General features: G+C 35.8%; 1 protein-coding gene across 2 annotated transcripts in view; it reads right to left on the bottom strand.

The window, feature by feature from the left end:
- LOC150104424 (glutamate dehydrogenase, mitochondrial-like) overlaps positions 1-13,729 on the bottom strand; it is a 214,610-nt gene that overhangs the window by 98,680 nt on the left and 102,201 nt on the right. For both annotated transcript variants that reach the window (XR_016548701.1, XM_090397011.1), the window contains exon 5: positions 1,733-1,870. Coding sequence is in view for 1 of the 2 variants with exons in the window: in XM_090397011.1 (XP_090253137.1) it covers positions 1,733-1,870 (138 nt within the window). In the remaining variant the exon portion in view is untranslated. The remainder of the gene's footprint in view (positions 1-1,732; positions 1,871-13,729) is intronic.

Here is a 13,729-nt window from a genome sequence, read left to right as displayed (position 1 = left end):
GCCTTTGACAGGATACCACATGGAACCCTAATCAGTAAACTGGAGCAGATGGGGATAGATATAGGGTTGGTAAGATGGATAGGAGGGTGGTTGAAGGAGAGATACCAGAGAGTGGTTTATTCAGGAGTGGAGTCAAAAAGACGTCTTGTGACTAGTGGAGTGCCGCAGGGCTCTGTTCTTGGACCACTGCTTTTCAATTTGTTCATCAATGATATTGGAAAGGATTTGAGAGGAAGTGTTCACTTGTTTGCTGATGATGCAAAGTTGGGTAGAGCAATTGTGAGTGCACAGGATGTCAAAATTTTACAGGATGATTTGGATAGTTTGGAGGACTGGGCTAGGAAAAATGGATGTCAGTTTTATGTGGCAAAGTGTAAGGTTATGCACTTTGGGGTGAAAAGAATAGCAGCAGTATATCGCATAGGTGGAACCGTACTCCAGGAGATTGATGAGGCCAGGGATTTGGGAGTACTGGTGGATAGGGAGTTGAAGTTTAGGGGGCACACTGCAAAAGTAACTAAAACAGCTTACCAAATCACTTGGCTTATGAAAAATACTTTAACATGCAGAGAGAAGCAAGTTGTTGTTCCTCTGTATCGAGCCTTGATAAGACCCCATCTGGACTTCTGTGCCCAGTTATGGGCACCAGGGTTTCTTCGTGATGGGGAGGAAGTGGAGAGGGTCCAGAGACGAGTGACCAAGATGATAGCAGGTCTGTGGAATGAACCTTGAGAATAGGTTGAGGATTTGTGGGTTGCAGAAATTGGACGATAGACGAAGGAGGGGTGATATGATTGAGACATTCAAATTACTGAAGGGTTTTTATAAGATTGATCCAGAAGATATTTTTGAAAATATGACTGCTGGTGGGAGGACTAGGGGCCATGCATGGAAGCTGGGCAAGAGCGTGGTTGACAAGGGTGTTAGAGCTAGGTTTTTTACTTGGAGAGTGGTGAATGAGTGGAATAAGCTTCCAGAGTCTGTTGTGGGTGCTACGACCATGAATGAGTTCAAGGCAAGATATGATAGATACTGTGTAAATGTTGAATAGTTGTTCCAGACATGATGTTAGGGCCTCCCTCGATGAGTCTGTCGACTCCTTGGAGTTTCCCGGAACAATAATAATAATAATAATAGTTTGCACCCTCTCACATGTGAGAGTTATATATAACAGAATTTTTCTTTATGAGCGATTTTTTTTTTTTTTTTTTGTGAAACAATAAGTGCTGATACTCAATCGTTTAAAAGGAAAAATTTTTAATTAAATATATATAAAAAGTAAAAAAATATTTACTTATATTTTTACTTCATAGTTTAATAATGTTTTCAAAATAAAAACAATTAACTAAGTATTGTTTATTAAGCATAAACTGTATTGTACATGTATACCATAATTTTTAATGAAACTTTTATATAATAAATATAAAATGTTTTATATAACAAATATCTTACCAACAGATGTTGGTATGAAACGTAAATATTACAAATTTCTAAATAGACTGCATCCTTATGTTACACATTATTGTTAATAAAGATGCTAGTACCATTTCATACTATACCACCTCTCCTTCCCCCCCCCCCCAAAAAAAGTACTGTTCTTATAATTTTTATAAATTTCTTTAACGTGAAATTTATTTACTTCAAAATAAAATTCATTCAATATAAAAAAACTCACTCATTTTAATGTCCTTGGGAATTTTTAAATAATAAATAAAATAAAGCAGCAAGATACCAATTTCCAGTCTTCCAGTTCTCGTGGATCAATGCCATCGAAATTAAAAATGCTTTCATCAACCTCTTGAATTCCAATACATTTTGCACCAGCTCGATGTAAGTAACGCATTGTATGTAAACCTACATTACCAAATCCCTGCACAAGAGAGGAAGAAAACATCACTGTATTTTTTGTTAATTCATTTGGTGAATTTATAAAATAATGGGCACTTAAACAACTTGATGCTGTCGAATACAAAATGTTCAGGTTAAAATGCTATTATATATAAAATTGTTATTGCTTAAAAAAGCAGAACAGTGAAAAATATGAAATCTTTAACAACTACACCTTAGAATCATAAAGATGATACAACCTTAAGAAATGCTTGATAAAACTCTGGAGAATAAAATAAAGCATTCGTTACAACAACATTGTTATAACCAATGTTGGGGGCACTAGAGCGTTCTTAATAGTTGACAGCGTGAGCGTGTTGCTTAGCTAAATCATTATTTTTTAGTAGATGTAAGCTATATTGTTATATTTGGTGGTATTTTGTTTATTTTAGACTATCTTGTTAAGTAGTGCACTTTAGTCAACTATCATTATGCAATATCCTTTCCGAAATCTTTTTCTTTATGCCACTTATGCGTACGAGAAAAATTGCGACATCAATGTTGACTGATATTAATGTTGGGAATTTAATGCAATGTAGTGTGTGTTTAAAGTATTCATTACAGAAAGTGAATGGCTTGTGGTAGAAGAGAGAGAATGGAGGAAAATATTTGTCGGAAATGTTTCAAAAGCGAGTATAAAAAATGCAAGTCGTGTCGGAAGTGAAAGAATGAAGTGACGGATATTATGGATATAAGACAGGATTTTCAAAGTGTTGTAGAGAATGGAGTGGAAGCAGTGAATGATATTGCATAAAGTACGAATGAGAGTTTGAAAGTAATAATCTGGATGCAAGCGTGGAAAAAATTACACGCTTACATTGATTCCTTCACAGGACAAAACGTGAGCTCAAGCAACTGGAGAAACAATTGATGTGTGGTACAGAAGGACGGTGGAAAATCTTATATAGGAGTAATTTTGTATAAAATTCTTATATACCAATTTTACTTGAGAAAGAAAGTCAATAAGAAATACTTGTAGTTAAATTAACAAATTTTCATGAGTATTTTATGTGATCTGGAAAATTATTAGAATGAATTTTGCTAAATTATTTAACCACCAATATGTATGTAATCTGTAAAATTGTTAGTATGAATTGCTAAATTTGACCACCAATATTGTACAAGCAAAGAGATAGCCCAGACTGCATTTTTGAAAATTATAGAGACAACTACCATGTTTGAATAAAAACTTTAGTTTAATATAACTAAAATCTACATTTGACGTTTCGACCTTTATGTCAAGGTCATCTTCTGGAGCATACATCTATACACAGGAAACAAGCTATACTACAACAATCAAACTGGTTTGTTAAAGACAATGACCAACTGCTACAACAATTGTTGGCCTGACCTCTGGTGAGAAAAAAATAAAAATAAAAAAAAAATTAAATTAAAATTAAAATTAAAATAAAAAAAAAATTTTAAATAAAAATAAAATAATATAAAATAAAAATAAAAAATTATACATCAACGCTAGAGTCCTATTATTAGTGTTGTCCACTATATACATATATTAACATCATTCCAGCCAGTTGGTATGGAATGGTTTCTAATACTAGCTAAGGATTGGCTAGAGTCCTAACTTATGCTGGATCTTTCATATTAGGTAGGCTGAATGTGTGCCATCCAGATCCTTGGAATTTTCATGCCATCTTTGTTGTTGATATTTGGGTGGTTTATCAGGATTTCGCAGGATTCCTTAAATTTCCTTTCGTACCAGGTTTTTGTGCGGTGTAAGGAGCAGGTGCTTTTTCAGTTGATTTGGTGTAAGGTGTTGAGTGCGTGGTCTGAGAGGCTAAGGAAAAGTACCTGCACCTTACACCGCACAAAAACCTGGTACGAAAGAAAATTTAAGGAATCCTGCGAAATCCTGATAAACCACCCAAATATCAACAACAAAGATGGCATGAAAATTCCAAGGATCTGGAAGGCACACATTCAGCCTACCTAATATGAAAGATCCAGCATAAGTCAGAACTCTAGCCAATCCTTAGCTAGTATTAGAAACTATTCCATACCAACTGGCTAGAATGATGTTAATATATGTATATAGTAGACAACACTAATAATAGGACTCTAGCATTGATGTATAATTTTTTTTTTATTATTTTATATTATTTTATTTTTATTTAAAATTTTTTTTTATTTTAATTTTTTTTATTTTATTTTATTTTTTTTATTTTTTTCTCACCAGAGGTCAGGCCAACAATTGTTGTAGCAGTTGGTCATTGTCTTTAACAAACCAGTTTGATTGTAGTATAGCTTGTTTCCTGTGTATAGTTGTATGCTCCAGAAGATGACCTTGACATAAAGGTCGAAACGTTGAATGTAGATTTTAGTTATATTAAACTAAAGTTTTTATTCAAACACGGTAGTTGTCTCCATAATTTTCAAAAATGCATTCAGATCATCGTGCAAGCCTAAAAGAAAAGATAGCCCAGACAGAATTAAAATGTAGACCTGAAGCTATTGCCAGGTGCAAAAGTCAGCGAGTTACGGGGTTTTCCTGCCATGACTAAGCGATTTTTGTAGGGGGGAAGGTACCCCTGGTAGAACACCCGGGGAACTCAATCTAAAGAAGTTCCAAGGCCGTCAAGGAAGAATAAAAAGGGGCAAGCATTCTGCTCCTGGCTTTAAGGGCTTTTTTTGGGGTTATTTTTAGCTTGGCTCTGCTCTGGTGTCTCGTGGTTCCCTGACTTGTTCGGGTGTCATGTCGAAGAAGGGTCCAATATCCAGCCATTCCAAGGATGGAGAAATATATCCTGCTAGCAGTGTTTCGACAATGATAGGAGATATGTAACAGCGGCGTTGAACTGTTCCAGAAAGTCCCATCGTGAAGTTCCTTAAGCGATCTCCAGGAATGCTGTATCATCACTGTCATGGAATAATGTCTGTTTGCAGTTCTAACGGGAAAGAAGAAGGGTATATTCATGATTTCTAGGATCGCGAATGCTGAACTGACTGAGAAATGTATCGAGTAAGATTTATGTAGAACTGTTATGGATTGTGAACCTTAGAGCAGGAATGTTGATTTATAGTTGCTAGCATAATGTTAAGTTGTGAAGTCGGAAAACTGTACTTCTAAAATATTGTGAATTAATTGTCTAAAGAATTCTAAGCATTTGTTAATGTAAAAAGGTCATTGTCAAGAGTTAATGATTGAAGAAGAGGTTGAATGTGAATTTTAAATAAGCATAATTGTGATATTGGTCTAAGTTAAATTGTTTTTAAGTGTGCATGAAACTAACCACGTGTCTGACGTATATGTGAACGTAAATATTTGTCATTGCCTCTAAGCTAAAGGCTAGAAGTACTGATTTAAGTTATTTGAGAACCAGACACTTGCATTGCTTTGTTACTTGGCAGAATTGATAAGAGCCTGATAGATTTGATATGTGTGAAATCCTTTTTTTAAACTGTAATTACCATGTCCAGTATGAATAAATTGTATTGTTTGTTAAATAACTTGCCTGATTTCGACTTACCAATGCACTTCTCATAAAAAAATAGAACCTGTGTGTCCTTAAAGTAATCACGACTGACTAATAGTAATTTCAAACGTTGCTTGAATCAGAGTTGAATTTTAGAGATATTTCCGTGTTCCGCTGAGCATTTCTCTTATATGTATAGGAAAGACAAACAATTCCTTGAGCAATCTTTAATGGCTCAGTTGTTAATACAAATAAATTTTTAAAGACCAGTGTCAGAAAAAGCCAGCTAGTTAGACAAAGGAATTGGCTCCAGCCAGAGACAATTTCTAAATCTAAACTACACACACGTGAAAGTGGCACAGTTACGAACTTGAGAGGGGAGAGATTAAATTGTAGACTGAAAGGATTAAAGTGTGATTGAACTAGCTCAAGCAATGATTACAACTCGGCTTATGACTGTTAAGATAAGTTAAATAAGTTACAGAAGTAAAATATATATATATATATATATTGAATATATTTCAAATCAATTATACAAAATAAAAATTTAAAGAATATAAAAATCTTTATTTTTATAACGGAGAATGAAAGAAAGAGAATGGGGGAAAGCATAAAAGTGCAAGAAACTGGGAGAAAAGAGATAGTATTGTATGGTGATTCAAAGATAACAGGTATCCTTAATGAGAAAGTGACAAAAGCATATTTTCCAGGTGCTAAGATAAAGGAGTTAGTGGAGCTGTATGCAGAAGAAAGAAGTAAACAAGTTAATTGTTTTGGCTAGCATAAATGACTTGAAAGGTAAGAAAGATGCAATGAGAGAAGATATGAAAGAGTTGTTAGTGAAGCAAAAATGATGAGTAAGAAAGTAAAGATTGTGAGTCAGGTGCCTCGGTATCATAGGACAAAACTGAAAAGAAGGGCCATGATTGCCAATGAGAGGATTGTGCAGGAGAAATGGAGTGCTGGAGTGAATTTGATGGATGAAAGGACTTATATTATATATGCTGTCCAGACAACATTTAAATTGTTTTGGAGTTAGATGTTTAGAGAAACATCTAACTCCAAAGAGAGTAGTAGTTTTGCACTACTACTCTCTCACTTGTTTGGTGAGAGAGTAGTAGTGTAAAACCAGGGAAACTAGAGGTATTAGTGAGGATGAAATGAAGCATGTATCTGGCCACCCCTGTGATAAATAAGCATGTGTACAGTAATGATTATGCAATGCTGAATATGCTTTCACAGGTTTCTGATTTGAATGGGTTAGTAATGACATTACTCAAGGGTAAGTATGGGTACAAAAGGATGTTGAAATGCATGTACACAAATGCAAGAACTATCAGGAATAAGGGTGAGGAATTTCTGGCATTGGTCAGCTCGACTTGGCTAAAAATTATAGGCATCGGTGAGACCTGGTTGATTGAAAATGACACAGTTACATCGACAGAATAAAAGGTATTGTATTTTCAGAGAGGATAAAAGGAACAGCAGAGGAGGTGAAGTATTGCTGATGATAGCAAGATTACAACCAACAAAATTAGAAGTTATAGAGGATTTTAGGTCTGAGGCTGTCTGGTGTAAGAAAGAGGTAAATAGGACAAAATATGTTGCTGGGTGCTGCTATAGACCAGGGATCTCCACAGGAAGAGGTAGATGCCATGCATTGGCAGATTAGTACAATGAGTGTAGGCCAAACAATTATTATGGGAGACTAACTATGAAGACATTGATTGGAAGGAGGAAAGGGAGGCATAGCAAAATGGAAGTAGGATTTATACAGCTGCTAAGGGATAATTACATGAAACAATGTGTTATAGAAGGGACAAGGAGTCTGAGAGTGTTGGATCTGATAACAGCATCAGAAGATTTATCCATTAAGCAAGGTAGACACTCTGCCTCAAAATGAGGAGAGTGACCTTGTGGTCTTGTTCCGGGAAGTTGCCAAACATGGATTTCTCTGTCAAGAAAGGGGTTTATGTTCAACTATAAGGCAATGTTTCAAGCATCATCTTGAAACAATGCCATATTTCTTGAAAAGCTACAAGGAAAGAATATCGGTAGTGCATGGCAAGTGGTCAGAGATTGCTTGAGCATAGCAGTATCAGACTGCATTCCTAAGGTCATGAAGATAAACCAACATGAGTAGGGATATAAAGCAAGCGCTGCAAAAAAAGAAAACTTTGTGGAGTAATGAAAAAAGTGATCAGCATACTCATGAGTAGTATAAAGTGAAAGAAAGAAGGGTGACTAGTATGGAAAGAAAGGCGAAATTAAACTAACTAAAATATTTTTAAAATAATTAAATTTAAAATAATTAAAAAGTGAAACAGACCAAAGTAAACCAAAAAGAGTTTTTTCATTATGTAGCAAGTAACAGGAAAAATTACTATGGTAGAATGACTGTAAACAATGCTAATGGTCACATTGCTGCAAGGTGACTGAACCAAAAGAAATAGTTGGGTTGCTAAGTGATCTCATTTTGCAAAAGATTTTCAGAATGATGCCAAACAGCAATGAACATTGCACTTTTTTTACAACAGATCAATAGCCTTCATCCATGTATTCAATTCACCATGGAAAAAGAAAAGGCTGATAGTTTACCATTCTGATGTTTTAAGGATACTCGTGATATAAAGGCTGAATAATATAAGCACGTAAACACAAGAAAGATATTTAATTAACCAAATATTTCAGTCTGGAAATAGCAGACCATCTTCAGTGGCACTACAAGAACAGTTTTTAAAAAAAATACAAGATGGAATACTAACAATAGATCATTTAAAAATAGAACAAGCCACGTGATGTTATATCACTAAGTATTAAAGGGAATATTTTTAAGCAGAGACATGATTGAAATAATGATATTAATTAATAATATTAAATAACATAAAATTAATATGAATTAATGAGTTATCCTGATTAGACTTTCCCAGATTTTTGATATAGATATACAGTCATTCCGATTCAGGTTAGGACGATGGAGTAAGGCCTCTACGCTTTCTTTGAATAAATGTTCAAATTTATAATGGGATCTATGTAAGAGGCAAGTTTTTGACCAAAGGATGTTGTGATTAATGATTGAAGAAGACTATACATCCCTCTTGCAACTATACATCCTTCTTACAGCATCTGGTAATTTATCAACCAGCGTTTATCGAAAACCTACTGTTATTGGCAGATATACATTCATCAAAAGTCAGCTCATCACACCTCTCAAAAAATTGGTGTTATCAAGTCTTCAATTAATAGAGCACATAATATGTGCTCCTCTCCTTCATGCTTACAACAAGAACGCCTCATTATCAAAACTTTAATAGAATTAATGGTTACAATCCTAATCAAATACAGCAGATAATTGACTCCTATGTTCCAACAACTCAGGATTCTTCAACAGACTGCAAGGTTCCAATCCCTTATATTTCTGGTATCTCTGAACCTATTGGGAATTTTGAAGAAGTATTACCTTATTCCCCACATATTTTCCTATTAACAAAATTTCTCATATCTTGCCATCAACAAAAGACAAACTGTCACCTCTATCATTAGCTGGCACTTACCAGATACCATGTGAATGTAATCTGGCATACTTTGGGCAAACAAGCCTTTCTGTGGAAAAAAAAAAAAAAAAAAGAAGAATTAATGAACATCAATATTATACTGAATACATGAAATCTCAAAATTCTTCTGGTCTGCACAACATAGTATTGACACTAAACACAGTATCTGGTGGGATGAAGCTCATCTTCTCCATAAAAGCAGTTTTAAATATGAATGCCTTTTCAAAGAAAGTTGCCACGCCCTTTTACATTGGAAAAATCTGAATAGGAATGATTGTCTCTCTCTCTCTCTCCCCCCCCCCAAAAAAAAGTTTGGGAGGGAGAGAGAGAGAGAGAAACTCCTTGCAAAGGTGGAGCAAGCTACCAATTCATTTTATGTAACCATCAAAAATAGTTTTAATAATATTTATTAATACATTAATTTCTAGCACATGGCAACAGTTTTTAATTGGTAAACCGATTGTTGTATGTACCTTGTATTCCTGTTTCTTTGATTTGCTTATTTCAATGAGGTAATGATGTACTGTTATTTTCAGTACAAAATATCTGTACTTCATTTCATCACAGTTAATTACTGTGGTTATGTAATTTGTTAATTACAGTTAATGTCACAGGTACCTTTAAAGATGAAACAATGTGTTATAGATGGAACAAGAGAGTTTGAGAGTGATGGATCTGATAATAGCATCAGAAGATATATCCATAACCTAGGTAGACATTTTACCCCCAACTGGGAAGTGACCATTCGGTCTAGTTCTGGAAAGTTGCCAAATATATGGAATTCTCTGTCAAGAAGAGGTTTATATTCAACTATAATGCTGGTGAATATGAGAGACTCAGGAGTTATCTTGAAAAAGAAATATATAAAGAAAAAGTGATCAGCATACTCATGAGCAGTACAAAGTGCAAGAAGGATACCTAGTATGATAAGAAAGGCCAAATTAGACTCTAAGAGAGAGAATTAGCAAAACAGGCCAAAGTAAACCCAAAAGAGTTTTTTTTTTTCATTATGTAGCAAGTATGAGGAAAAATGACTATGGCAGAATGACTTTAAACAATGCTCAAGGTAGGAAGGTGACTAAACCAAAAGAAATAATTGAGTTGCCGAGTGATAATTTTGCACAGGTGTGTCATTCAGGTGGAGATTTTGAAAGTTTATTTTTCACTTGGTCAGACTATAATAAATTTAGTTTAATCCTTTATCCAAGTGTGTGCAAACAAAGTTTGCGCCTGAAAGTATCTTCAGGACTGGGGTAAAGTGGTACAACACTGGGCAACTCCTTGCAAAGGTGGAGCAAGCTACCAATGAGGAATGGGGAACTGGACAATGAGACTTATCTGTGCCTATGGTCCCACAGAAGATTCTACTAAGGTAGAAGTGGAGGAATTTTTTGATGCTTTAGAAAAAGCAACTGACACAATGAAATAGGAAAAGTTGGTCCTTGTTGGGGATCTAAATAGCAGAGTAGGAAATGATTGTCAGTCATACAAAAATATTTTCGGAAAATTTGGAGAAAAGAACAAAGCTAATAATAATGGCAAATATCTGTTGGATTTCTGCTCAGGACATGGACTGGTTATTACTAACACCATGTTCCAACATAAAAATGTGCACAAATTCACATGGAGAGAAGAGGCTAGGAATAAGAAAAGCCTCATTGACTATGTTATTGTTGATAGTGATGTTTTCTCCCTGGTGCAGGACACCAGAGTGTACAGAGGATTTGAAATTGGAAGTGATCACTATATAGTCTTGAGCAGGATAAAATTGAATTTCATAGTGAGAAGAATAACATGTAAGAAAGTTTTAAACTGAATAAAAGTTGAGCAGCTCTCAGATGTGAACTGTAGACTAAAATACGCAAAGATTATTGAAGAAAAAATGAAAGAGTTTGAGAACAGGAATCAAACCTTGGAGATTCAGTGGCAAGCCTTGAAGAAAGCCCTGATTGATTCAGCTAGAGAGGTATGTGGTGAAGTTGTCTGCAAGGATAGAAAAATTAGACCTCCATGGTGGACACAGGAAGTTAAAGAGGCAGTGAAGAAAATGAAGAAAGCATATCAAAAGTTCCTGGCAAATAAGTCAGCTTGTGCTCTTAAAGAATACAGAGACAAATGCAAGAATGCTAAACACTGTGTAAAACTAGCTAAACAAAGATAATAAATTGGTCTGGAGCAAACTACAGACCAATTAATATATCAGAAATTGTTATTACAGTATTGGAAAAGTTGGTGAAAGGTAAAATACAACAGTGGGTGGACAGGGATGTGATACTCTATAGTGGGTAGCATGACTTTGTAAAGGATAGGTCCTGTTTTATTCACATTTTTTAGTAAAGTGAGAACAGAATTGGATAATGGTAATGGCTACATCATGATAATGCTCGACTTTGCCAATGCATCTAACAGGATACCACATAGAAAATAACTACAAAAGCTGCAGCAAATGGGAATGGATATGAGGCTAGTAGCATTGATTGGGGGGGTGGGGGCTGATAGACACAGAGAGTAGTATATTGTGAAGTGTAATCTGGGAGAATGATGACGATGACTAGTGGAGTACCTCAGGGTTTCAGTACTAAGACTACTAATTTGTATATCAATGACATAGGGAAAGAGGGGATATTCAGTTGTTTACTGATGATGCAAAACTAGAAAGAGCAACAGTAGATAAAGGTGATGTAGATATCCCACAAGATGATTTAAACAAATTTGCATTGTGAGCAAAGGATAGTGATTGTCAATTTAATGTTACAAAATGTAAGGTTATGCACTTTGGGTTTAAAAGGTTTCATTTGGTGCATCATATTGATGGTACTGTATTGCAGGAAATTGATGAGGCTAGGGACTTGGGAATAATTGTAAACAAAGTCGAAGTTCAGAGAGTATATTGCAAAAGTCAATAAAATAGCTCATGAAATTACTTGGATGTTGAAAAATACATTAACAAATAAAGATAAGGAAGTTTTTATCCCTCTTTATAAGGCAATGATTTGACCACTACTGCATACAGATTTGGTCACCTGGGTTCCTTGGGACCAGAAGGTGGTAGAGAAGATTCAGAGATGAGTGAAACGTAAGATCAAATTTCTTGAGCTACTTAGGGACAATTATCATATGCAGCATGCATTTGAAGCAACACATGGGACTTGATTGGTAGATTTAATGACATCTCATACAATGATGACAGAAAATGTCATCATGTCACCAGCAGGCCTTCTCTATAAAGGAGCCCGGGTGCAAGAAACCTTTTGGGGGCCCTAAAATATTTTTCAAAGGTAAAAATTAAAGGATTTGAAATAAACATATTGTAAAACCTCTTACCGCAAATGATTTTGGCACAGGAAAACAAAAAAAAAACACATTCAAAATATAATACATTTCTGTAAATGTGTACCGACTGTGCACACTTTATCATGGGACCCGGGTGCATTGCACCCACGAGATGGCCGGCCCTGGTCACCAGTTAGAGAGAGCGTGATTGCATGGTTTTGATGTGAGGGAACGCCTGGCCAGGTACGAGCTTCATGGAACAAGAGGTATATGTGGAATTACAAAGCAGGGGACTATGATAAATTAAGAAAACAGACTGGTGATGTGCAGTGGTCCGATCAGCTGAACGGGAGAGAAATCAGTAGGCAATGTTAGATTGTATTCCTAAGGTTCAGAGGATAAACACAGTAGGACTGAAATGGATGAATCTTAGAATTATGCAGAAACTTCTGAGAAAGAGGATGTTTTGGAGGAGATATAAAGAACAGGGTACCCATCAACAGCATGATGGGTACCCTGTTCTTTAAAGAGAAATTGGCATATGAAAAGAGACTGACTGAAGCAGTAAAGCAAAACCCTAGAGAATTCTACAGTTATGTTGTTAATAAAAGAAAGGATGAATATGGAAGACTGACTTTAGTTGCTGAAGAGGAACACAAGACATATCTGCTGAAAATTTGGCAGAAATGTTTAATCAGTATTTCATTAGTGCCTCCGTAGCGCACTTGGAAGGACGACGGTACATTGCGCCCTTCGATTGGAATAGGCCTAAGTTCGATTCTCGTCGTGACAGGAGGAATCTTTATCTGGACAATTTTCAATCGAAGGTGAGTTAGCCGATCTCATACGGAGGTAGCAGGGTTTTTTCTCCCGGAAACTCTGGTTTTTCATTCCGCATACAGACAAATCAGGCCCTTCAGAACACACACAATTTACAGACATAGAATACTAGCTGTAGTGGTGGTGGAGGTGGGCGGTAGATGGCGTTGATGGAGATGATTCGTAGTAGAGGTTCGGTGTAGTGGTTGAGACAGTTTTAGGTGTCCTCCCGCAATGAGTCTTCAGACCCCTTGGAGGTGTCAGGAATAATAATAATAATAATAATTTCGTGTAGTGGGGTGAAGAGTAGTGTTGAGGACAGAAACTGACAGTTAAAGAATGGGAAGTGTTTAGAATATTAAGTAACCTGCTGTTAATAAGGCTGTAGGATTGGATAGAATGTCACCACATATATTAAGAGAATGTGCAAAAGAGCTAGCAGAGCCCTTGACTTGGTTGTTCAGCAGAAGTCTGCCAACAGGAAATGCCCCAGAAAAGGGGGAAAGAAGGAAAAATAGCACCATCGTAAAGGAGAATCTAAGTTAGTAATGTCAAATTACGAGTATAGGCCAGTCTGTATATCAAGCGTAGTGGTGAAGGTTAGAGAGGCTGGTTAGAGAGAGAATACAAACCTGGATTGATGAGAATGAAAAACTTTCAAGAGAGCATTATGGGTTTGTTAAGGGGAGGTCATGCTTTAGTAACTTGATTACATTTAAGGTCAGTAGCGTATTGGTTGTGGGAGATGCTTATACTGTGATAGTG

This window comes from Typopeltis vanoorti, chromosome 8 (genome assembly GCF_054136105.1).
Source record: "Typopeltis vanoorti isolate ZY-2024b chromosome 8, IOZ_Tvanoo_1.0, whole genome shotgun sequence".
Lineage (NCBI taxonomy): Eukaryota > Metazoa > Arthropoda > Arachnida > Uropygi > Thelyphonidae > Typopeltis > Typopeltis vanoorti.
Note: the sequence above shows the minus strand (reverse complement) of the source record. Positions and strands in the feature narration are given on the sequence as shown.